At 45.9% G+C, this 27,080-nt stretch overlaps 1 protein-coding gene across 3 annotated transcripts in view; it reads left to right on the top strand.

Annotated features, from left to right (window-relative positions):
* The window catches only part of TRRAP (transformation/transcription domain associated protein), a 1,075,110-nt gene that overhangs the window by 387,873 nt on the left and 660,157 nt on the right, over window positions 1–27,080 (top strand). Inside the window, exons 31-33 of one of the 3 annotated variants that reach the window (XM_085629331.1) lie at window positions 12,278–12,346; window positions 22,330–22,383; window positions 22,506–22,526. In XM_085629331.1, coding sequence (XP_085485457.1) covers window positions 12,278–12,346; window positions 22,330–22,383; window positions 22,506–22,526 — 144 coding nt within the window. The remainder of the gene's footprint in view (window positions 1–12,277; window positions 12,347–22,329; window positions 22,384–22,505; window positions 22,527–27,080) is intronic. The other 2 variants (XM_085629332.1, XM_085629333.1) reach the window with 2 other exon arrangements.

Raw genomic sequence — 27,080 nt, 5'->3', positions numbered from 1 at the left:
TTACAGCAAGGGGTCCTTTAAGCCAAGTATTGGTGCTATGTAGGTCCGATTGGTCCTGGCATCCCCACACTTGGAGGGAGGACGGATCTGACCTGTGGGAGATCGGCAGCCTCTTCCTGGGGAGCTGCAGTGTCGGTAGTCCCGGTAAGCGGCAGGACGGTGAACCGGACCTTGCTTACTTGGTGCCTGCAGCTGCAGTGGGTAGCTCTTCTACTCCAGTGGGTTTGTCTGGTGATTTGCGAATTCTTGGAGTCTGCACATCAGCAGGACAAGTTGGTTTCTCTGCTGTCAGGTGCAGCAGACAGGATGGCAGGGTTGGCTCCAAGTCAGTAGTTGCTTCTCTGTTCTTGTGTCGGCACACTTCTTTATCCAATTCTTTATCACCTTCTTTGCTCCTCGAATCAGAGTCTCTTTTATCGGGGGTCCCCTAAATACTCAATTTCGGGATGTTAAGGGGCGTGAAGGATAGTAGCCAATGGGCTTCTTACCCCTGGGGTCACTACACACCCTAGACGATCACTTAATTTGCGGAGCTGGCATCGCCCTGTCCCACAGTTCCTAATTCTACCACTCATAAGATGGCGGAATTCCTATCATCCTGTTCACTTCCGGCTACCCACCCTAGAGGTGTGTCCAGTCTGGCAGTTTAACACACCTTCCGCACATTTTCATTTTCCCGCCAATCCTGGTGCCAAATGTTCCTCCGGGTAGGGGGTGGCATCCTCCAGGTCTGGAGGAAGCCAGGCTTTCATATCAACGGTGGTGGGCTGTTTGAAGCTCCCTGACCTGACATGCTAATCTACCAGCAAGCCTGTTTAGGGGAGTTGTAAATACATCCTGCCAGAGCAGGCATTGTTTTCTGACCTCCAACAGCGGGTCTCTCACCTCCTAGGGGTCAGAAACTCATCTCTGGTGGCAGGTTGGACAGGTCCAGTCAGCCATTACCCTAGAGGACTAGTAGGTTTCAGGGGGTACCTCTACGGTACCCTCTGGGTGCATGTATTAATAAATCCATCACTGGAATCAGTGTGGATTTAATAACCCCTTCCATGCGCGCGGAATTCCAGCGCTGTGCGGGTGTTTCCATTAGTGGGCGGGGATTCGGACGGCTGGGAGCCGTCGTGCGCGCACGCCCACCGTGACGCGTGATGGCTCCCGGCCGTCACGAGCATGGAAGAGGTTAATACAAGGTGTTTAATGCCTTAAGATGGCTTCCTACTCACTTGTAATTTCCAGCAATGGAACTAGACATTTCAGGGGTATATCTGCTCATGCACCTATGTCCTCACGTGCTATAATGCACCCTTCCTTAGGGCACAAAGGCCTGCTGTAGGGGAACTTACATATAGCTCATACAGTAGTGTGTCATTGTAGGAAACTGGCTCTATATAGTCTACGCAAAAATAACAATTGATGGACAGAATGCAGAACAATGTTATACATTCACCCCAGTACAGAGATCTGAGCATAAATCCATCGTTCTATTGCTCACCATGCCATTCCAGTTTGGACCCAGCCATATGCAAATCAGTCTTGACCCTGCGCCCAATGGGAACAGTCCAGCCCGAACTGCTAGGCCAGTTTCTTCCTGAATGCCCTGAAACCGGTCCCAGGATGCTTGTTTCTGGTCCAAGGAGGACCTGGCTTGGCAGTTCGGGCTGGGCTGTTCCCACAAGGAACAGGGTCAAGACTGATTTGCATATGGCTGAGTCCAAACTGGGATGGTGTGGTGAGTAAAAGAATGATGGATTAAACACCGATCCTTGTGACGGGGGGTGAATGTCTGCATTGTCAAGCATTCCGTCCATCAATTGTTTGTTTTGCATATATCGCCCTAAGTGGGAAGGGAATACCCAGACGTGGGCCCCGTGCTCACTACACCACTGGTTATTGGTTCGCAGGTAAGTTATTGACTGTGGGAGTTAAGGTTCAGGGGTTAGACTCGGGTGTCCCCCAGGGTCAGTGATACACTCTTGTTACACCCTCATCAGCACTAGGGTGGCCGGGTGCAGAGTGTTGAGACCCAATGTTATTCAATGGGGGATAGGGGACCTCCGGTTGGTGGCTGCTGGCAAGCAGGCCACTGGGTTGTGGGAGCAAAGCTCCTATGGTTTAGGTCAGGGCAAATGGGGAAACAAAGTAGCACAAAAGGTGCACCCTCAGCAGCACTGGGGCAGCCGGGTGCAGGGTGCTGTTTCGAGGTCGGGTTCCCTGTTTTCAATGGAGAACCTCCGGTTTGCAAAACCACTGCAGGCAGGGAGACGAAGGACTTCTAGGTGCGACCACCACTTCGAGAGGTAAGTTGGGAAGTTAAGGAATGGTTAGGCACCGTTGGTTTGGGCACACAAGGGCATGGGGCATCGGATGCAGGGGTGCCTTTTGGGGTCGGATCTTCTTACCAGCTCCCGGTCGCAGTCAGGGGGCCTTCTGGATTTAGGCTGCAGGCGTCAGCTGGAGGCAGGTCAGGAGTGCAGATCTCGGGTCAGGATCGCCGGGGTGACCTCTTCGTGGTGTTTTTCCCCTCGAGCTCGGGCCAGGTTCGGCGGGTGCAGAGTGGGCTGGATTCGCGGTCTCCGACTGCTGCCAGAGGTTGCAGTTGAAAAAATTCTGTGTTCACGGGAGAAGCAGTCTTTGGAAGTTAAGGCAGGCAGGTCCTCTGGGGTTTTTGAGGTTGCTGGCTGCAGGACACACCGGGATTTCGCAGGAGCAGGTTCGAGGGGAGACTGGCCTGTAGGGCTGGGGCCAAGTCAGTGGGCGTCTTCCTCTTGTTAGCTGACTGTTCTTTTCTTCTTGTTGTCAGGCTGGATCTGAGGAAGCAAGGTTCAGAGTGCCCCCTAAATACTAGATTTAGGGGCATTACAGATAGGTAAAGGGCAGGGCACAATGGGTCCCTTCCCTGGGGTGGGTACACCCCCCATCGTGCCACCCTCCAGTGGGAGGGGGGAAGTAGCCTGTCTGTTTGGCTAGGTCCCCCCATCCTCAAGATGGCATGGGACTCAGAGTTGTGCTTCACCTCACCTCCCCCAGCTGAGGGGTGGAGTTGGCAGAGGTGGGCACAGCTCTTTCCCTCACTAGTTTTTCCCGCCAGTTCCCCCGCCCAAAGTGGGGGTGTAGAACCAGTGGGGACCAGTTGCTGAAAGCAGCAAATGGTCTGGAGAGCCTCACAAAGGCGGCATGCCTTTGAAGTTTTCCCTCCGTGAACCCTGCCTATCCTGGGAGAGGAGGCTTGGCATCTTGTCTCGGGATGTGCATTGTTTAAGGCCCCGAGAGCCGCAGGCTCTTGACCCAGGAGGCCAGAAACATGTCTGTTGGTGGCAGCCTAAGCAGCCACTCAGTCGGGTCACTAGAGTTGATCGAGTTTCAGGGGGCATCTTTAAGATGCTGTGAGAAAGTGCCATCTTTCTTGCATGGTATGCCCCCACTTTTTGCTAAATTGCTGAATGAACTTCGATTGAGTGTACCCTGGGTTCCTGCCAATCAGGTGCCCAGGGCCTATGTTCCTTCCTTAAACCACACAAACTCCAAATTGGCAAACCCTAGCCACATGTCAGCCCCTAGTAAATGGTACCCTAGGTACCCAGGGCTGCAGCACTCATTGTGCCACCCTCAGAGGCCCTGTACCCTTACACACACACTGCCCTTGCAGGCTGAGTGTCTGGGTGCAGGACAAAACTGAGCACTGTAAGTGCAGTGCTGTCATTCAAGAGTACATGGTGCTGAGAGCTTGTCAAACACGAGCTCCACAGCACCATATTGGCACCACTAAAGCCTGGGAAGTTTGGTATCAAACTTCTCAGCACATTGAACCCACACTGATGCCAGTGTAGGATTTAATGTACTAAGCACCCCAGAGGGCATCTTAGAGATGCCCCCTTACAGCTAACTTGCAATCCACGTCTGCTCTGAGGCTGCCCAGGCTGCCACACAGCAGACACGTTGCTGGACCCCTGGGTGGGAGAGCCCCTGCTCTCCCGGGCCTGCAACAATGCACATCCTGGCTGAGATGAGAAATCTCCTCCCCCAGGATGAGCAAATGGAAGCTTCAAAGGCAGGCCGCCATTTGGAGTTTCCCCAGGCCACTGCAACCCCCCACTCTGGCGGGAAGCTTGGCCGGAAACCCCATACAAGGACAGGGGATGTGCCAGCCTGCCCACCCCACCCCTCAGGTGGGGGAGGCGAGGTGAAGCACATCTCCGGGCTCTCGCCATCTTGAAGATGGGAGGCCCTACCCTATCAGGATTAGGCTACTGCCCCCCTCCCACAGGAGAGAGGCAGGATAGGGGGTGTACCCACCCCAGGACAAGGACCCATTGGTCCCTGGCCTTCACCTACCTGTAACGCCCCTAAATCTAGTATTTAGGGGCACCCTGAACCTTCCTTCCTTAGATTCCAGATAGAAAAAGTACAAGAAGAGCAAGAAGAACAAAGACCTGCCCTGCAGCTGCTAAAAAGAGAAGAAGACACCAACTGCTTTGGCCCCAGCCCTACCGGCCTGTCGACTCTCGAACCTTCACCAGCGCGGCATCCCTCGTGGCCAGCAACCTCACCAACCCCGGAAGACCTGGCTACCTTTTAGCTCTAAGCCCCTGGGACTCCCACGAGTAGAGGCTCTACTCAAGAAACCTATTTGCTATCCCTGGCACCAGCCCGGGACCGCGGACCCAACACACTCTGCACCAGCCAAGCCTGGCCAGTGCCGGAGTGGACAAAGACCCAGAGGACGACCCCACGGCGACTGTGACCCAGAGTCCGGCACCCAAGGACCCCCCTCGACATCCCGGAAGAAGCCTGCAGCCTCAGAACCAAGTGCCACCCCAGCCGCGATCAACCAGAGGGTAAGATTCCCGACGTCAAAAGGCACCCCTGCACCCGGCGCCCTGCGACCCCCTGTGCCCAATCCCGGGGTACCCACCTAACCTACAACTACCCAACTTACCTCTCGAAGTGGTGGTGGCACCTGAAACATCCTCGTCCCAGAGCCTGCAGCCTTTTTCCAAACCGGAACATTCCCATTGATTTCCATTGAGCGCCCTAAGGCTCAAAAGCACCCTGCACCCAGCCGCCCGAGTGGCCCTGGCAGTGCCCTCTCTACACTAACCTACTTCCCCACTTGCCCTGAGTAAGTGACCAGGAGCCCAGCTCCCACAGCCGCGTGGCTTGCCAGACAGCAGCCACCAACCAAGGCCCCCCTATCCCTCATAGGATAACATTGGGCCCAACTCTCTCTGCACCCGGCCGTCCTGAAACCGCTGAGGGTGAACCAACTGTACCTACCTGACACTGGGGGACCCCTGAGTCCATGCCCGGAATTTCAACACTGCCAGTCGAGTACTTACCCTTAAACCGCTAACTTCATTTTCCTCATAGGGTAACATTGACTGGCTTTTTCTTCAAAAATCTTCTAAGTGTGAACTTTTCAAAACTGCAAAAATTCACCAAAAATCAGCCAAGTGACAAAAACGAATTTACTCACCTGCTCCTAGGTGAGCTCCCAGTGCTGGATCTTGGTGCCCAGCCCTGACTCTGAAAAGTGTTCACAACTATACTTACCTCTAACTCATTTTTCTCCCATAGGAAACCATTGTCTGCTTTTCTGTGAAATTTCTTCTAAGTGTCTATTTTTGCAAATTTGAAATATTCTTTTAAAATCGTACCAATTCTGCAAACGAAATTACTTACCTGCTTTTGATAAGGACCCCAGTCCTGGGTCTAGGCACCCAGTCCTGGATTACTAAAGTAACGATAAAGTACTCTACCTGCAATATGAATTTCTTGCCATAGAGATCCATTGAATGTTTTCTTTGAAATATTTTCTAAGTGCTAACTTTTGAAATAGCTAAATATTATTTAAAAATCATTACAGTTATTAAGTCGACTTTCATCACTTGATTCTGAATACTGACCCAAGGCTGGTTCTAGGAGCCAGACCTGGAATTCCAAAAGTAATCTGAAAAGTAATTTATTACAAATAACCTGAATTTACCATTGAGCTCAATGCATTGTTATGTTTAGGAAATAGGATTGTTTATTGCAACCAACTGTGACTGTTTACACAAATTTATTGCTTAAGACAAAAGTATTTATATTCAACCTCTCATTCTGAGAAAGTATATTTTTACCCCCTTTGTGGTTCTAAAAATAAAACAAGCATATATTTTATATATATAAACCATTGGCCTAGAGTTCAGTTATTGAGTGTGTGAAACCATTTGCTGACTGAGTGTGTACAATAAATGCTTTACACTGTCCTCTGGTACTGCCTTACTGCTCGACCAAGCTACCACTTTTGAGAGTAAGGTCCTACCTAACTTTGACCTCTATCAGCCTCTGGGGGACTGTGGACTCTGTACACCCTGTACCTATTAGGGAACAGTATATACAGAGCCACTTTCTCACAGATGCCCTCTGTTGTGCATTTTACATTAAATCCCACACTGGCATCAGTGTGGGTTTAAAGTGCTGAGAAGTTTGATACCAAACTTCCCAGTCTTCAGTGTAGCCAATATGGTGTTGTGCAGTTCGTAATGACAAACTCCCAGCACCATATACTCTTAATGGCAGCACTGCACTTACAATGCCCAAGAATGGACTTGGGCACTGTAGGGGTAAAGGGCTCATGCACCTGTACCCTCACCACTGGTATAGTGCACCCTGCCAGAGGGACAGTTGATCTATGCCAAGGCACTGGTTTTTGGGCATGGCACATAGAGATGTGTGCCAGGTCGACTCTTCACTTTGTTCTGCACCAAGACACTCAGCCTGCAAAGGCAGTGTGTGTGTGTGTGTGTGTGTGTGTGTGTGTGTGTGTGTGTGTGTGTGTGTGTGTGTGTGTGTGTGTCAGGCTACAGGACCTCTCAGGGTGGTACAATAAGTGCTGCAGCCCTCAGAGGGCTTCTCTGGTCCAAGTGCTCTGGGTTCCTGTGATACCATTTACCAGTGGCTGACATGTGGCCAGGGATGCCAATTGGGTTTAGGCTTCAAAGCAATTTTAGGGAAGGAACATAGGCCCTGGGTACCTGATGAGCAGGAGCCCAGGGTACACTCGGTCAAAGAACATCTGCAATTCTGCAAAACGTGGGGGCATACCATGCAAGAAAGAGGGCACTTTCTCAGTCATGTCATGTTTTCAAACTTGGTTAGCACCATGTCACGCAGTCTGCAATGGCAATCTGTGTGGAATTTGTGTGTGTCCCTCTTATGGTGGCATAGGGTATGCTGCAGCCCTTAGGTATCCTCTTTAGTACTCTTGCCCTAGCTACCTGCAATATCATTTACCTACAGGGGTGATAAAGCCCTTGGCGAATTGTAGAACAATCAGACAATACCTTGCTTTAAGGAAGGAGCACTGGCAGTAAGGTCTGGTTAGCAGGCCTCAGTGCACTGGCAGAGTTGAAAATTAACATCTACCAGCAAAAAAATGGGGCAAAAAGTCGGGGTACAACTGCAACAAAGGCCCACTTTCCTACACTGCATATTCAGATGTTGATCCAGAGCTCTACTCAGCTCGTCCTTGACAAGGCTTTTTTTTTTTTTTTTACAAAAATTCAGTTATGCAAAGGAAAGATGTCACCTCCCCAAAACAACAAGGATTAAACCTTGTAGGGACTGTCGCAAACACATCTGTGACAGACCCCCATGAGTTATACTTGTGGTGCCTAGAGTTGGAGCATGACTTCATAGCCTGCGCCGGCTATGCTCAGATGAATCTAAAGGCCGCACTGCACTGTGAGGTAAAACTGTTACCAAACTTCTGAAGATTATGCAGGGCGGCCGATTGAAATCAAAAAGAAGGTGGTATTCCTGTTGCAGATCATCGCCGCGGTTGGAGTCTTAGGGCAAGACAAAGCAGCAGTATAAAAGTCCAAGCGGGAATCGACCCCTTCCAGCTACTATTGAACTGCAGAAATGGCACAGGGCATCAACCTGCCACCAAGTCAATCTCTCAAGCTGTTAAAGAGCCAATTCAGATTTTGGTCACATGCTACCCCAATTTCAAGGTCCATGGGTGATGTTGCAATAAAGGCCTCTAGTGGGGCCATGCTGCGAATATTTGGCACGCTTCTGATTCCCTCTAGTGTGCCTTTAGCCCAAGGAACTGCAGAGGCCGTCAGTCTGGGTCCTGCAGGCAGGCTTGCGCTCAGTGGTGTTTGTGCTTCTTGAACCCGATTCGGATTCCTCATCCACTTTGAGACAGACTTTAGTTCCAGCACCACGACTCACACTGGTTCTCTTAAAATCGACATCTGTGTGCACGCTGGAAGATAATCCACTACCGACCGTAGTTTCTGACTCCAAATTGTCCTCTCTCGACCTAGGCCACGTTTAGATTCTACTGGATCACAACTTATAGTCAGCCCTTCTAAATCAGATCAATTGCCTTTTTTATGGTGCAGAGCTTATGCTTTATATCTGATCTTTGGCTCAAATTCTGATGACTTTGATAAGGGGGATGGATTAAGCCCTCAGCATGACAATTGGTATGTAGAATTACAGAATGCAAGTTGTCTGGACACCTCCTCAGACACTTGACCTGTCTTTTTGCCTGCTCCTACTACAGTGGAAAGTGCTTCTTTTGTCATGGTTATTCAACAGGCTGCTGTGGCCCTTGACCTGCAGCTACCTACCATTAATTAAAAACTAATGGCCTAGCAGGGGTTATTCAGCCTGGGCAGGTGTCTACAGAACATCTCCTACTATTCAACAAAGACCTTACTGATACCTTCTTGGGAACCAAACTTGCAAAGCCATTCTCTGGGCATCCAGTGAGTAGGCAGGTAGCTCGCTGCTACAGACTAGCTCTGGGCGATCCTGACTTCCTGACACAGCACCCGCCGCTGGAAAGTCTGGTGATGTACTCCTCCCCAGGCACAGTGAACCCTAGCACCTTTCCATTGACCTCTCCCGACTGCACGCCCAATCGCATGGAGACTTTTTGGAAAGCACTTACTCTCTTCTGCTAGTCTTGCCCAACGCTCAGTTAAACCTGCTAGCAGTTCTGGAGTACCTACAGATGTTTTAGCCCAAAACATGCAGCACTGGCATGATGTGGCTTAATTTGTTATCCCCTCTGGCCTGGATGCAACGGGGCAAGGGACACAGTGTTACGGCTGGATGAGGTCTAGGGTGTGCATCTCTGGGGATGCCAAGGTATCCTTAATGCAAAAAGCACACAATTGATGGACGAAATGCAGAACAAATTGAAACATTCACCCCCAGTCAAGAGATCTGGGTTAAATCCATAATTCTTTTTCTCGCCATGCCACCCCAGTTTAGACCCGCCATTTGCAAATCAATCTTGACCCTGTGCCTCATGGGAACAGTCCAGCCCGAACTGCTAAGCCAGGTCCTCCCTGGACCGGAAACAAGCATCCTAGCACCAGTTTCGGGGTTTCACCCCTCATCAGCCATGATAGCTTGATTCCAGTGACACAGTGAGCCCGGCACCCACGTCTGGGCATTCCCGGGGCACTTAGGGCGTGAAAGCAAAAGGCGCACCATTGATGCAAGGAATGCAGAACAAATCGAAACATTCACCCCCAGTCAAGAGATCTGGGTTAAAACCATAATTCTTTTGCTCACCATGCCACCCAGTTTAGACCCGGTCAGTGCATTTGTCACACCGGGTGGGACAGGTATGCCCAGACGTGGGTCCCGTGCTCTCCATGCCACTGGAGTCAAGCTATCCTGGCTGATGAGGGCTGAAAACCCGAAACCAGTCCTAGGATGCTTGTTTCCAGTCCAGGGAGGACCTGGCCTGGCAGTTCGGGCTGGACTGTACCCATTGGGCACAGGGTCAAGACTGATTTGTATATGGCGGGGTCCAAACTGGAGTAGCATGGGGAGCAAAAGAATTATGGATTTAACCCAGATCTCTTGACTGGGGGTGAATGTTTTGATTTGTTCTGCATTCCTTGCATCAATGGTGCGCCTTTTGCTTTATCGCCCTAAGTGCGCCGGGTATGCCCCGGACGTGGGTGCCGGGCTCACTGTGTCACTGGAATCAAGCTATCCTGGCTATTGATGGTTCTTGTCTCGCCTGGCAGAAAGCATCTCGTCCCGGGAATTATTCAAGGCAAGTCATGCCACAGCTTGTTCCGTGGGACTGTCTGCCCCTACTAGGCAAGCAGTTTTGTCCGTATTGTGGTTATGCCAGGGGCTGCCAATATATCCAGAGCCAGACCCCACTGATGGCACATCAATCTTGTCAGCCATTTCATGGCCAAGACCACAAGTACCAAGACTATGTTTAGAGTATAAGGGACGACCTGCACCTTTGTACCTTACCCCTTCGGCAACCACAACTGCAAAAATACTTTTGTGTGTCCTTTTTGACGCATACCCACCCGGTAGGAGGCAGGATCAGACATTTCTTCCAAGGGAGGCAAGAACATCCCTTCTGATGCGCAAGTCCTCCGAACTGTCTGACCGAGCTATGCCTTTCCTTTTGGCCATAGGAGCCATAGAGAAGATTGTGGCCTTGGAAGCAAAAACGGAGTGTTATTTCCCTACTCCTTATGCCAAAGGACGGAGGCCTTCACCTTACTTTAGATCTCTGCCCTCTAAACTCCTTCCTGCAGAAGGACAAATTAAAGATTCTCATCCCACCCAGGTTTTGTCTGCCCTGGTCCCTGCAAGACTAGATGTAAGTGTTTGACCTGCAGGATGCTCATTTCCAAATTCTCATACTTCTGCTGTTCTCTGTGGTTCACTGTGGCCAGGATCATTTTCAGATTGCAAATGCTTCCTCTTGGCCTTACCAGTGCGCCTCGGGCGTTTCTCAGAATTTATGGCTGTGGTCGCAGTGCACTTTCACAGACCAGGTGTGTCTGTCTTCCCCTGCATTGATAATTGGTTATTGAAGGCGAGATCACCCCAGGCAGTCGTAGACCACATCCAGATACGAGTTTACATCGCTGGAGTTCACTATCAACGTGCCAATGTCACACCTGACTGCTTCGCAGGCACTTCCACTCATTAATGCCATTCTGGATATGATAGTTTTGTGCCTTCCATCTGAAAGGAGAGTCCAGGGCATTTGGGCTCTGATCCCAATGTTACAGCCTCTGTCCTGGACATCTGAGAGGATGGTGTTGAAGCTGCTGGCACTATTGCTAGCCTGCATCCAGTTAGTCAACCACACCAGATGGCCCATGCGGGCTGTGGAGAGGCACCTGAAGTTTCAGTGGGCAGAACACCACTGGAACTTATCGGATACCATCCAGGGTTTGGAGAAGACTGCATAAGATCTGCAATGGTGGCTGCTAGATCGTATTTGTGCCAGTGGCAGACCGGTATCCGAACCTCACCCAAAGCTAACAGTGGTGAGAGATGCCAGACTACTGGGCTGTGGAGGTCAATTGGGCGAGGTGGGGAACAGAGGACTCTGGTCTACAGCGGAAACCTGCCTTCTCATCGATTTGTTGCAAGGTGATGTGATACAGGGCTTTTTACGGCATTTGGGAGACCCTTAAATGGCACTGTACCTCTGGCTAGTCTACCTGCTAATTAAGCTACAAAGGCCCTACTCAAGTAAAAGGAAATGGTGATTTTAGTGTGATGTTTGTGTTGGTGTCTAATCTTAATGGCTACCACAATGCAGCTTAGAACCCAAATGCCCTCCAAGTGTCTGCAAGTTTATTGAACATTGTACCAACACAGCAGTGGCTCATTCTCCTTTGTATAGTCCTAGAGGTCCTAAAAGATGCAGTGTGATAATATAGTTATTTGATCACTTAGCTGAGTTTGCAGATGGTAGTTCTGTCTACATGGTAGAAAACGAGACTCCAAATGGGTCTGAGAAGTTGGAAATGCGTTAGTCATGTGCAATAGTCTGTTTTTTCTGCACCAAAACCCTTTGGTTCCATCCATAGTGTCAAAGATAATGTGATGTATGCTAAATATACATTTGGTTCATTTGAATATTAAGAGGAAGAGGTTCTGCATCAAAAATCCTTGTGGAGCAAAGTGTTTTCCTATTGGTTTGTTTGTGGCAGGACCTTTCATGCCTTTTTGGTCGAGGCCCAATAATGTTTGTTCTAGGGATATCTTGCTTTGCATGTCATATGCACTGATGCCTGTCTCCAGCTATTGTGATGCTTTCACAAACATTAATAGTTTTGAAATATTTTGATGTTGAAATATGTTGTCTGATTAAGCACACTGCTCCAACTGATGGCATTGTGTATTCATTCATTTAGAAGTGTCCAATGTTCTGTTGATCTGTAGATGTTTAAAATTTTATGTTGTGAAGACTAAATAATCTTAATTATTCCAACAGCAACACCTGCGCAAGTGGATGGAGGTAGTAGTTATTACACACAAAGGAGGGCAGCGAAGTGATGGAAGTGTAAGTTGCCAGTTCCTTTCCAGACCTCTAGCCTTTCTCATTTTTGACTGTGGGGTTACAAGAGATATTTTCTACGCCTAATGGAATGAATTGTTGCTTTGTATTGTTCTTAAATATATCTACACATTTTCCTTACTTCTTTAATTCAATATAATTTAGTCAAGATATTTTTATTTTCCGGCCTATTTTTGTTTACAAGCAAGTGTGTGTGTTTTTAATATCAGTAATGCTTGCTAATGTTTTACTACTTAAAGCTATTTTCAACTAGCTTTTGTAAGCATTACCTTCACCCAGACTGTGGAAATCATTTAATGACAGCAGTATCCTACTCGATTAATTTGCAAGATGCTGTTGCTGTACTATTGCTTTATTATTGAGAGATGCCAAGACCATTGACATTGAGAAGATATGCAAGCTTCGGAGGCGTTAAACATTATTCTTGCATACAGAGATGTTCATCTTCCACGCAAGCAGTGGTTTTTAATTTTTTTTGTTCAACCCCCCCAACCCGTTGTTCCCCTTCCCAAAAAAGTTTTAAAATATATTTATATTTGGTGTTTTCCATACGAGTTTTATTTCTATATGTACTTATGTCCATACCTAATATGTTATATAATGAGACACTTGACTGGTAGCCAGTGTTAAATTAGGAACTCAATCCTCTTTTTTTTATATATATATATTTTCTTTTAAACTAATTTTTAACCTCTTAAATTAGTGAAAAATTCCTGACTTGGCAAAGGTTGTCAGGGACTGTTTTTGTAATAACTGTTAAAAGTTAACACGATTTGCTTAGGCCTGCCAGATATTGACTGGAGAGTAGAACTGTATTTAGCATCTTTAAAATATACAAGATGTCCTTGGAGTTGAAGTATGCTAACTGATCTAGTCATCGTAATTTGTATGCTGAACACTGGAACTGAAATTGTCACTTTTGTGGGAATAACAAACACGAGTGAAAGTAATAATATACAGCAGTGCAAACAAACATTACATTATCTGCCAGTGCCCATCACTGAAGTCTAGGGTGTTTAAAGTTATTTGTAGACCATTGTCATCCAATATACTGTCAGTGCAGAGACTACCAGTGATGTGATTTTTATTTTTTCAAAACTATAGAGTGGGTAAAAGATAGCCTGGTCCCTTTGAGAACTCCAGCTTGCACAAACCCATTCCTTCTGTTTTCCTCCTGTACATTTTGGCAGGTCAAACCAGCCAAAATATACCAAGGGAAAGAGTACAAAGTAAATACAGTGACATGTTGCAGAGGGCAACAATTCATGGGCAGTGGCCCATTTTGAAGGGCACAACTCCAATTCAATTTGTCTTTAATTCGATTAAAATTCATCATAAAAGACAGTACAATAAAAGATTCCAATGAAATGCAAAAAATATAAAATCATTACAGTAATAAAAACAGAATAAAACAGATAAAAACACAACAAGGATTTACCTATTACATCCTATTCCTAATAATCCAAACCCATCCTAGGAATTTGGCCACAGCAATTACAATAGATTCGCTGGTATCATATTTTAAAATTCTTAGTACCACAAACCCCACCCTGGTGCCCATGTTACGACAAATGGGTATAAGCCATCTCGTCCGGGGTACTGCATAGGCCGGGCATTCAAAGAATATATGACCAATCGATTCCCTACAATCAGCACACCAACGGCAGGAGTCGGTCATCTCCCCCTTCCAGTTTTTGGTGAACGATCTAGTGGGAAGAGAGCCAACCCTAAGCTGGTGGTAAAGTTTCCTGTCGCTGGGTCTACTAATAATATCCCAGTAATCTTCAAGTAGTGGATCGGTCTTACAATCAAGAAACTTGCCAGTCAAAGACGTAGCCAGGGTTTGGTTGCACTGTTTCTGATTTAACTGGGACCAATATAAACTTTTAAACACTTTTTTTGGAGGGAAGGTATTGCCTGCAGGGTCAGACCACAAATTACCCAGGCCCATAGATTCTAAAAGCAGTCTGACTTGCTTGAACCATGCTATATTCCCAGAGCCCAGGATAGAACGAACATCCAAGAAAGCCTTAGCATAAAGGGCCAATTCTGGGGTAGTCCACAGTCTTCTCCACAAGGCCAATGGTTCGTACCGGGCAATGTCGTCAATTGAGTGACAACCAAGATCCAATAATAAAGGTTTGATGGGACTTGACCTGGGGAGGCCCGTAAGGTTCTTCAGAAATTTATTTTGCACTTTGACCAAAGAGGATAGGTCTGCGAAACCCCAGAGTTCCGCGCCGTAAAGGATCGCTGAAGTGATCCTGGAGTTATAGATCTTTATTGCTGGACTATCCTTTTGGTCTGTGACAATCGCTGTTCTTTTACCAGACACCCTGAAAGCTGGGCAAGCTTAAGAGATAGAATTTCAATTTGGGGCTTCCAACTCAGTTTACTTTCAAGGACAATCCCCAGGTAGGTCATAACGTTTGTGAGTTCTAATTTTTCATTATTCATCGTGACATGACCAGCCACACGTCTTCCTTTATTAAAAACCATTTACTTGGTTTTAGAGACATTTACTTGCAGGTCGTGATCATGACAGAAGGTGTCAAACTTGTTCAGGGCCGCCTGTAACCCCATCTGTGTCTGAGACAATAAAAGGGTGTCGTCGGCGAACATAAGTAGCGGGAGCTTGTTACCACCCAGAGAAGGGGCGTCTGTAGAGATGGTAGAAAAATACTGCACAACCCTATTTATAAATAGCAGAAAAAGAGTTGGCGCTAGGACGCACCCTTTCCTGACACCCCGTGATACTTTAAAGCTGTCTGTGACCTGCCTTTGGTTCCCCCATCTGACTTGTGCAAAATTATCTTCGTGCATCCTAATCACAATATTCAGGAGATCAGCAGGCATCCCTAAGCCATCTAAAACTTCCCATAATTTAGTCCTAGGAACTAGATCAAAAGCTGATCTAAGGTCCACAAAGGCGGCATATAATGTACCGCCTCCTTAATAGACCGTTTTCCAAAGGATCAGTTGGAGCCTAAGAGCATGATCAATAGTGCTGATACGAGATCTGAACCCGGCCTGTAGGGGCGATGAAATGTCCTCTTGCTCAATCCATGACTGAATTCTTGCCAGAATCATCCTGGAAATGATTTTTTGGATCGAGTCAATTAGACTAATCGGGCGATAATTCCCTGGGCTCGAGCGATCACCCTTCTTATGGATGGGCAATATCTCGGCACCTTTCCATGATTCGGGAATAGGCGCCCCCTTAACTATGGCAGTAGCCAAAAAGGCAATGTATGGTACCCAATTACTCTGATCAGACTTGAAAAGATCTGCAGGGATACAATCAATGCCCGGGGCTTTTTCACTAGATATCCTACTTAAAGCCATCTCAACTTCACTGCAGTCAAACAAAAAAATTTTGATAGACATATCCCGAGAGAAAGAAAGGTATTGACTCAGCCTTCAAATCAATACCAGAGAACTGGGACTCATAATGTTCCACCCATAGCTCGGGGAGAACATGGTTAGATGGAATCAACAAATTCGGGGAATTACCCCACTTCACAATGTGCCAGAACTTGGTCAAATTTTTAAGTTTACTGGCAACTAAAAGATCTTGCCAATGGTCATTGTCCCATTCTTGTTTGGCCATGGTTTTAGCCTTACGGTAATTACACCGCGCTATCCTAATGTTGGCCATGTTTTTAGATTTTATAGCAAATTTCAGTTTATCATAAGTATCTCTGCAGTATTTGTTGTACCAGTGATTACGCTTAGGTTGAGATTGTTTCCTGGGTTTGTTGGGTTTAGAAAAAAAAGTTTTTAAGCCCAGAAATAAAGTTTCGTGAATTTGAGTAGTCGCCCAGCTAACGGCTTCTTGAGGTGGAAGGGAGTGCAGTGCTTCCAAAGCACCCTTAACTTGTGTGCTGATTTCAACCAGTGCTCCAGGGTCCATTACTACCCTATCCCAACGCACTCGCCGTAGATTATTTGTAAGGAGGGCGTCTGCGGTAGCAACCATGGTTGGTTCATTACTATGATGATCAGCACAGGACGAGAAACTTAGGACGAGGGGGTTATGGTCGCTCTCAGTGCGAACTGGCATCACCATGTCTCTAAGGGAAGACCAGAACTCCACTTTGATGAGAGCATAATCGATTCTGCTGTGTCGAAGACCCTCAATAAAGGTGTCACTACCCATTTTTTCAGAGACAGTCCGTCCATTTGCCACCCTGAAGCCGCGCCCCATACGCAAACTCATCCACTGGATGGCTGATTCAGTCCATTTCTTGATGGGTGGAAGATCAAGAAGAGGGATGTTCCAAAGAACATCTACTTCCATCATAAGCGAATCCCCGGGAATGTTAAAGGGCTCGAAACAACAGTTCAAATCCCCCGCAATTATTATATTAATACTAGGGTTAACCGTTTCCAAAAAGCCATCTAGCAGTAAAAAGGTATTTGTACCGCGCCCTCCTGGTTGACCTCTATTATAAATGTTGATAATCATAAAGTCAGAACCATCATGGAGGTGCAGCAGTACTATTAAGAGATCAGGGCTGTCTACAGCCAGTTCGGATGATCGACACTTAAGGGTTTGCTTAATCCAGATACTAAGACCACCTGAGGGTCTGCCCTTTGACCCTCTGGTGGCTACTTTATAAAAGTTAATAAAGCCAGGAAATTGAACCGGGTCCACTGCCCACGTTTCCTGAAAAACCAGGACATCGAATTTGTCCACCCATGTAGACCACTCATTTATAAAAGTTTTACTCCTAAGGCCGGCTATATTCCAAGAGACCAAGGAGAAAAAATGATAGTTACTAGCAACAGGCAATGGATCCAAGGGCAGAACCAAAGGGGCAGTATAATTTCCGGTCTTGCAAGGGACTGGGCACCCTGGCCCCCGTAGCAACGATCCAAGCACATAAGATTAGCCTTATCCAGTCTAGCCTCACTAACATAAGGGGCTACCACTGAATCAGCGGGAAAGGGGATGGGATAGTTACTACCATGTGTGCTCTCAAGAAAATCAAGATCTATCGGAGGAGAATGTAAAACAGCGCAGGACACAGGGTGTGGAAAGGTAACGGTATTTAACCGCACACCACCCGTTCCTAAGGAACCCCTAATGAGCGACAACAGGATACTTTCCCCGCCCTGGTAGTACTGCCATACCCGTTAGTATTTCTACAAACAAAACCTACGTTGTTGTTAGCCAGTCAATCCACCTCTTCCAAGCCACTCAATGGACCAAAACGATTGTAAAGAGGAAAATTAAAGTCCCATCTAGGTGGACCCTGTTGGCCTCTATAAACCCTTTCCCACCTAGGTGGCTGGGCAAGGTGTGTGCCGCTGGGGTAATAGGATAGAAATACCATAGGCCAAGAGCAAGTATTGTACTGGAACACTGGATATTAGGATGGCAACATATGTGCCTCACTACTCTGGGGTCCCTGAAATTAATGATAATACAATCACCCTCCACATCCTTGGGTTTGGTGCCTATCCATCTCACCCTTTGTACAAACAAGATTTCAGCACGCAGGTTGGGAGGGAGAGGTCTGTTGCCATTGAGCCAGTGTATAACCTTGTTCTTAAGCTCACTATGGGACTCTAACTTGTCATGTGGAATCCCCTGCCAGAATTACCGTATATGGTGATGACTCGGGAGGTAAATTGATACAAGGGAATAGTGAAGACAAGCCACTACTCTTATGAACAGTAATCCTTCTTGTGTTAGGAACAGAGTTAGAGTCAAATGTTGCCAACTTGTTTCCATCAACTGTGATTTGGTTGGGGACATCTTCCCTAACAAGGTCCGAAGCTGGCATAATTGCAGGCACTATGGAAGGAGAAAATGTAGGACCGTTAAGAGATTTACTAAGCAGCGTGGGATGATTGGTACCGATCAAATCAGTCTTATCTTGCAAGATGTTGTCAGAAGATGGTAAAATCCCAGGACCAGAATAGTGCTCAAGAGTTTTTTCCAAGATGGCCGTGTTGGCAAGCGCAATGTTTTCCAAATTCCCTGAATTAGTGCTAAGTTGCTTGACTCTCTCTAGAATAGGTAGTAAAAGAGATTTTAACAATTGTTCGAGAGTGTCCAAAAAACCATTAGGGAATAGATTAAAACAGGGCTGGCTGGGCAAAGTCTTTCTTAACAAGAGACTGGAATTAGCTGGGGGTGTGTTGCAATGAACTGGGGGATGGGTTAGTTTGGAAGAAATACAGGGTTTAGGCACTTTAGCGCGTCTACCCCTGTTAGTCCCACCCACACGTTTCCTTTTTCCCACTTTGGATTGAATCATACTCTCCTTTTTCGTGATGACAACCGGTGGTATTACCACAGATGGCACAGGGGGAATAGTACTACCTTTCACAATAGGAGGTCTATTCTCAAGGATGGAAATACTATCAGGGGTAGAAAGCAAGGTGCTGTGGTTAGTAATGTCAGAGCCCACGATCACGGTACTTAGTGCCAAGTCGTGATCAGTCTGAGTTGGCAAACACTCCGGAGAAGCAACCGACATAATTTTACCCAAAGAGGATCTCTTTGCCGTTAGATCCAGAGACAATCGTTTTTCGGTAAGAATCATTTTGTGTTCAAGGACACGAACAGCTCTTGAAATAAATTGGTCTAGGGTCCCAGAAACTGTACCCCCTGCACTATCTTGTGCAATCTTTCTCCCGGACCTTAAAGAAGTAGCCATTTTTCAACGTAGCGTGTATATAATGTAAAATAGCAACTACCACGCCAATGTCAACAGTAATGAGCATTAATCGCCTAATATATGGCAAAGATTTTCACATAGATAATTGGTGGTTAAAATGATGTTACAAATCACCACAAACTTGATAACAGTATCATAGCGCAATAACAGGGGGACTGATAGTGTCTTACGTCCAGGAATTAGAACCCGAATAGCCAAGAGAAAGGGGGGTGGCCCTGCCCGGCCTCCTCTGGCCCTGGACGGCCACAGACGGCCCGCCCTTTGCCCGGGCTTCGCCCGGCGCAACCCGCGCGCGATCCCGCGACGCGGGGGCTCTCCTCTAGTTAAATGCGCCTCCGGGCGCGGAAGAGGTGTGTGCGGCTTCCTGCTGCTAAGGATTGCGGGAAATGAAGTCCACTCGTTGCTGCGGCCGCGCCGAGATGCTGGGACGGCAGCGGCGGCAGGGGAGATTAGGCAGCGGGAGTTTCGTCCAGCACAGTAAAAGAAGGTATGGCGTCCAGCGACCTGATAGCACAACAAAAAGAGCACAACTCATAATTGGAGGCAATTATCACACCCAATAAATTCCCTTAGTATATGATGTCACCCGGTGTGATAATTATTATAACCTCTTCTCTAGCATTCATAACTAGGGCCATAGTGTAGTAGAGAAAAGAAACCGTTGTAGTAATGATTGCGGTGAAGTGTGAGACTCCTTAGCTGAGTGCATTGTGTATCAACTCTGGAAATAAAATTGAACTTCTTTAGCTTGCAGGAAATGTGCCTTGTAGCACATTTGGCCGTTGACAAGTGGAGTCAGTAGGGTTGTGCCGGTAGAAACACACATATGCTCCCGTCTGCCAACAATGCCTGTCGCTTGTCAACTCATTTAACATTTTTGATTCACTAAACAGTTCTATTCATTAACATATAGTATTAAGGATATTTTTCATGTGCATGAGTCTTCTCCCAGTCAGTCAATTAGCTTTTATTTTAGTTAAAATAACCATAAAAAGCACAAACCTCGTATTACAATGCAATGTAATAAAAATTTCATATAAGTGCAAAATATTTACAGTTCAGCAACTTAATAAACAACACTTTACATGAAAACATTCTAAATATTTTTTAAAGCTCTTCATTCGATCAAACATCAGAGTTTCAAGCCCTTCTTTCGTACTAAACCTACAGCAAAAACGTAGCTGCTGAGGCCAAAAATCATCAATGCTTGCTTTGGCGGCACATGTGCGAAAATTGAGTCTTCTCCCAATAGTAGGTGGTACAGAGCTTGACTACCATGAAAGTTTTTGATCACCCGCAAATTTACTCCCATGTGGGTATCCGCAAATATTTTCTCAGTCCATTCTAAACGTATAGAATCCTGAAGAGTTTAATAATATCAAGTAAAGAAAAACCTGAAATTGTTGAGATGTAGGTAAAGGATTTCTTCTACCGTAAAAATATTTTCTCACTTTGTGAATGTAAAAGTGCAATTGCACTCATAAAATACATTTCCCTGTGCCTAAATGTTATCTATGTATATATGTGAATGCTTCTGCAAGTAATTAAATAGGCATTCACAAATGTCTTCTCCTACTACTCTCGGGAACCTGCGATTTATACCGATTCCTAGATGTATTCTTGATTAGATTTATGAATATCAGAAAAAAATGTCATTCTTTTCCAAATGTTGAAGAAAGCCTATGGTAATAAATTCCCAATTTTATTGTGTGTTGGGCCTCAAGTGTATCACTTTAGGACCTGGTTGGAATGAGCTAGATCTTGAAGGTATAACATACATACTATTGGACATTTCTGAGGGTTTAATGTTTGTTCAGGTCCTAATTACAACAATTGAGCCGTTTGTCAGTAAAATCCAGGTGTTGGAAATTCATATTTTGGCTCCCCAAGCTCTTGGATTCTTTAGTCAGCGGAAGGGTAAACAAGGCAATCTTTTTTGTTCTGGCTTGGCTTAGTAGTAGCCCATCAGTTGCATTCCACTTACATAAATTTGTGCATGAACTGAATATGGTTTTGTCCTCAGACACCAGGATTTTTCTGCTGGATTTTGTGCACCATCTCATGCACTTTAGAATGTACCACATATCTTGTTGAAACTTCTTGAATATGCAGATTTGGTTTAAAGGGAAATGTGTGTGATTATATGCAGGAAAATAAAATCTTTCGAAATGCATTTCTAAAGAATGAAATAAAAAACATTTAGGAATAAAAGTTGAACGCATCTGCCAGACATAAGTGATTGTAACTTGGCAGAGAACAATACCAAAAACGGATTGCATGGTTAATCAGTTGTGCTTTCTTCTGCAAAGATATAAATGGCTATCACTCTGATGTAGCAGTCAAATCTGTTTTCCTTAGCATTTTTGTTTCATACTGCCTGCTTCTTATCTGGTATAGCTGGGCATTTATTGAAGCTGCATTCTACTTGGCATAGGGAAACCAACTTTTATTTTAAGTCTTTTGTCTGGGATTCATGGAATACAGTGGAAGCAATATTCTGCATTATTACCTTCAGTAGGTCATCCAAGTGCAGTCTGTCCATTATAGTATTTCTTGGGATGTCTTCTGTTGAAGTACAGAATAAAAAAAAAAAAAAAGTTTGTTCTTTGTCGATTTCTAGAAACAACGATAATTGTCTTGGATGTTTATTTTACAATAGTGTATGTAGTAGAGGACGGTTGTTTTGAAATCAAACCTTCTTGCTATTGCTACCTTGCAACCAGTCTGTTCCAAATAACCATAGTTAACATCCTCTTCCCCCATTTTTACCTCTTTTCCTTTCTCCCTCTCTGTTATTAGCTCCTACTCCTTTTCCACCTGCTGCCACCCCACCCAACATGTAAAGGATAGTAAAATAGTACACCTTCTCAGTTTCCTTTATGGTTGTTCCAAATTGCTAAAATCAGCTTGGCCACTTTAATTATACTATAACAAGCTTGATGAAAACTAGATCTCTATCGTAAATGCACGTGAGATCACTAAACTGCTTTCACACTGGTGTTCTGGGATAACCCACTGGCTCCATGTTGTGGGTTTAGACAGTCGGAGGTAATCAGAGTGATGGAAGCTACTGATGGTAGGAACATTTGTATTTGGCGTGCAAGACATTTTTGTTCCATGTTTAACATTTTTTACATGCTTTGTCTGTACAAACTGTGACATCCCTTTGATTCATATATGTATATTCATGAACAAGTATTTGACGTAGTACCAATAATAAAAACATAATGTACAAATAGAAGAAAAAAAAAAGATCATTTTCCTCCCCATCCATAGGAAAGCATTTCAGATTGCGGGAGATGTTCCTTGCCTCCATTCTGTCAGTTTGAGGTGAGAGCATATACCTATTAAGTCAGTTTCTGACTGCAATATGAAGATCCATATCTACATATTTGTCATACTCTGTTGTATTATTTCTTTTTTTCATGCTGTAATTTTTTGTCTTGGTTCAGCCTGCCGTGGAAGGGGTAGAGGTGAGAATTGGCGTGATGGTCTCAGGAAGTTCCTTTTTTGTTTTTGTGATGCTTAGTTGTGGTTTTTCAGTTATTGTGATTTGTTAGTTGTAGCGGTGTTGTGTACTGGATTACGTGCTTTTTTGTCTTTTAGTGCAGTGATGTGATATGTCATTCAGTGTATGTCTGTGGTGGAAATTGTACTAGTAACACAGTTACTCTCTCTGTCCAAAAATGAAACTCGCGTTTTTAATTCACCCAATTCATCCCAAACCTTTGCATGTTATGGAAGACTTTTCATTTATGGTGTGAAAGTATCTGGTTGATAACTAATACTGACTTGATAAAAACTAAATAATTGCTAATTCATTTAAGCTGACATTTACATATTGTATTTTTAGATGTTGTGCAAAAAGTAGTATCTTTTTTTTATCCTTTGGAGAATTTGACCATTTTTATCAAGAACACAATTTTTCTCCTACTGAGTTACTAAAATTGTATGCTTGTAAATGAGTTTATTGATAGTCTTTATGCAAGCCTGATGTGTCCTTGACTGGTACATGTAGTGTGGATATGGAATGTTTTCAACTTCAAAATACTTGTTCTTTGTGTTACTCTGAACTCTTACAGTAGAAACAGTCATTGTAGCTACTTTAATAAACCGGGTCTACACTGCTTCCATTTTAACCTTTTTCTTTGAGAAATTCAGAAAGAACTGTAGGTAATATGGTATTCGTAGGTTGCTTTAAAGAAAATATTGCAGTATGAGCTCTTTCTAGAAGCACACGATGTATATTTTTCTGCCATCTAGTGGTTGGTCCAGAAAAGTATTTTAAAAGTAAAGTTTTTTTCTTTGCGTGTGTTCTATAGATGGTGTCAGTGCGACTCACTTTGACATCTGCCTTAATAACACAATGCACAATATGTGACCTCCTGTTTATGTATTTTTTCCCCGCGGGTCTGTTCTTAGGTTTTCTAGTGAGCTTCCTTGAGGGTTTCAGGACATAAATGTCATCACATTTGACAGAGAACACGATTGTGACATCTAGTAATTGAAGGGAGCTGTTTATTTGAGATTTATCCGTCGCCCATGCCAAAGAATGTTCCATTGGGTCTCTTGGACACAATTTTGTTAAATGCTGAATTATCTCTTCATATTTTGTCCAATCTGTAGTAAGGCGTTACCAATACAATATGAGCCAAGACTGCATGCCCTGTCTGCTGAGGGATCACAGTTCTTATGTCTGTTATGCATTTGATCTCTTTAGACCAAAAACTCCCAATCATTGAGAAAACAAATCTTAGCACATTGAACAAAAATGGAAATTTTGAAATATTTTCAAATGTAAAAGACAAGGTCCGAGAATATTAGAATAGTGTTTCTCTGAGAAGGATGACAATATGGCAACCAAAGATTCTCAGTTACTATAAGGCTCTGATTATGAAGAGGAAATTTCCTCTTATAATCAAATTTAGCATTTGCTCCCCAAAACATTCTTGAGAGATGTTCAAAAACCTTAATACCGCTGCGTAAGACATTAGATTTTTATTTGGGGTGGCTGACTACTCACCTCAACCCCCTGGTAGTGTTGGCATAGAGCAGACCAGCTTATCTTAGAGCAGTGTGTGCAGTATTTATGCAGTACCAAGACAGTAATAGTTGAAATGTGACACAATAAAAATCCCAAATCTAATTAGAAAAATAGAGTAAAGTTTAATTAACAAAATGATAAAAATCCAATTACGGGAACCGGAGATATGAATTTTAAAAGTAGAAATAGCGGCAAACTGCATAAGGGGCCAACGATAATCATTAGTCACAGTAGACTAGGACCTAAGCACTATTTGAGACTGACTGCGATGGAGTGTGGGCCGGATACACCAACAAGGTTCATCCTGGTCAAAGATTGTACCTTCTGACTTCAGTCTTTTAAGCCCCAATCCACCACAGGAATACATTTCTAACGTCACCCAGATCCCCAGGGAAAGCACTTTGAGACTCACAAGGCATCAGGCAGAGGCCAAACTGCAAAGTTCCGTCCCGGTCCAGTTCCTACTGGTCATTGGGTTGTGGCAGGAAAATGCCTCTTGTTGTGTCCCTGTAGCTTTAACAGGAGGTCAAATGTGGCCGTACTATGCTTGGGCTCTGAGTGCTTTGGGGTGAGTGTGTGTGGGGAATGAACTATAGTACTCCTAGGATCCTCACACATCTAACTCTAAACTCCAGTTTGGGGGTGACACTGTACCCTCGATAAATCCAGCGACAGCAGGGTTATCCTGCAACCTGACTGTGGATAAACAAGAATTGTTTTGGTATCCTGTTTTCGACCCTTGAATTGTGCCCCAAGAATTTATATGTAAAACACTAGGTGACATGTCTAGCAGGATTTAACACTATAAGGGATTAGACTCTGTAACTTCAAAAAGGATTCTCACAGCCCCACTCTTCATGTTCTGTCCGGTTCAGAGGGCTCATTTGTGCCTATTCAGATCAGCCTATTGTTTGCTCCTGGGAGGTATTTTTTTTTTTTGAAATATTTTTATTGAGTTTCTCAACAACACAGAAAATAAACACCACTCGTTTAGTGCAAGGCATGGCATACAAAGGTTTCGAGGTATCGCTGCAATGGTAGTACAGGTGTCACAGAGAGAAATAAACAGCCCAGAGATATCAGACCATCGTTCCCCTCCCTGTTCATCGCCAGCGGTGGAGCCACTAGTCATGGTCACTGAGGTCCGAATCTGCTGCATCCGGTGGGGGCTCAGATGTTCCCCCTGTAGACGTTCCATCCACCCCAGACCTGGGACCATTTCCTGGGGCACCCTCTATGAACATACACAGTTTTTTCAGTCACCATTACAAGGTCCATATCTCGGATCCAATGCGTCAGGGTAGGCACCTTCCCCGATCCCCATTTCTGGGCTATATTACGTTTCGCAAGCATGAGCCCCAATGTCACCCAAAGCTGGGTCACTCTATTGTGGTCCGTCTGTTCCCAGACATTAAGGAGACATAGCCGAGGTTCCGGCAGCGTGGGAATTTTGGTTACATGGGAAAGAATACGCAACACCCCTTTCCAATAAGTCGCTACAACAGGGCACTCCCAGAGGGTATGCAAGAAGGTCCCCTCGAGGCCACAGTTCCTGAGACACAGCGGGGACTCCACCCGGTGGAGTTTGAACAGGAGGGTACGGGTATAGTATGTGCGGTGCAGAATTTTAAGTTGGACCAGTCTTAGCTTGGAAGATATGCCCACTTCCCTAGGGGACGAGAGCGCGGAACTCCAGTCCGTCTCATCAAATTCTCCAAGTTCTGCCTCCCATTTCCCCTTAAGGGTGGAAAAAGGGTGGGGGCGGTTATTTATTATCTTCCGGTACGTCAGGGACATCGCTCTCTGGAGCAGATGCTCCATGAGGAGCCGGTCTTCCAAGGGCGATGACTCAGGGAGCCGAGTCCCATGTGGAATCGCCGTCCGAAGAGCGTGATGGACTTGTAGATATCGGAAGTGTTCGGTGTCCGCCAAGTCGTACTCCGCCCGCAGTTGGGCAAAAGTGACTACCTCTCCCTTACGCCAGAGGTCTCCAACCCTGGAGATACCAATAAGATCCCACTGGTGGAATCCCTTGGTAGTGCGAAGTACCCCGAGCTGCCTAGTGTCCCAAAGCGGCGTTGCCTGGGTAATCCTCCCGGCCCAGCCCATCGCCCGCTGCGCCGCGTGCCATATCCGGAGGGTATGGGCTGCGGGCCCCGCCGGAACGCGACCTCTTTTAGGGTTGTAAAGGGCTCCCATCACCCCTCCGGGGCCGAGTAGTTGTCTATCCATGCGGTATGCGGGGTCGTCCCCCGGCACATGGAGCCATTGGTTGATAATCATGAGGTGTGACGCCCAGTAATAGGTCTTAATATCTGGGAGGGCTATCCCCCCATCGTACCAGCCGCTGGTAAGCTTGTGGAGGGCAATACGAGGCGACTTGTCCTCCCAAAGAAGACGAGTGATCTCAGCGTTGACTGCCGTGAAGTAAGAGGGCGCAATGGGGAAGGGGGTATTTTGTAGCGCATAGAGGAATCTCGGGAGGGCGAGCATCTTAAAGAGCGAGGCCCTTCCAAGCAATGTCAGTGGCAAGGCGCGCCAGTGTTTGACGTCGGTGCGAAGCCGTTGAAGGGGCTTCATCAGATTTTCCGCGACAAATTTATCCCGATCGGCCGTGACGTACACGCCAAGATATTTGAACCCGTCGTGAGCTACTTGAATGTTACAGCCTCGCGGAAGCCGAGGCGGGGAGCCTCGGAGCATATATAAAATGGATTTCTCCCAGTTTATTTCGTATCCGGACCTACGCCCGTACGATTCACATATGTTGAGAAGACAGGCGATAGAGCGCGCCGGCGAGGCAAGATAGAGGAGCACATCATCCGCATAAAGGGATATGCGATCCTCCCAGTCCATCGTCCACCTAAGGCCACGGATCATCGGATCCTGTCGCACCCACGCCGCCAAGGGCTCGAGAGCCATAGCAAAGAGGAGCGGGGAGAGGGGGCAACCCTGCCTAGTCCCCCGACCCAGAGGAAAGGCG

The sequence above is a fragment of the Triturus cristatus genome, chromosome 10 (genome assembly GCF_964204655.1).
Source record: "Triturus cristatus chromosome 10, aTriCri1.1, whole genome shotgun sequence".
NCBI lineage: Eukaryota > Metazoa > Chordata > Amphibia > Caudata > Salamandridae > Triturus > Triturus cristatus.
Note: the sequence above shows the minus strand (reverse complement) of the source record. Positions and strands in the feature narration are given on the sequence as shown.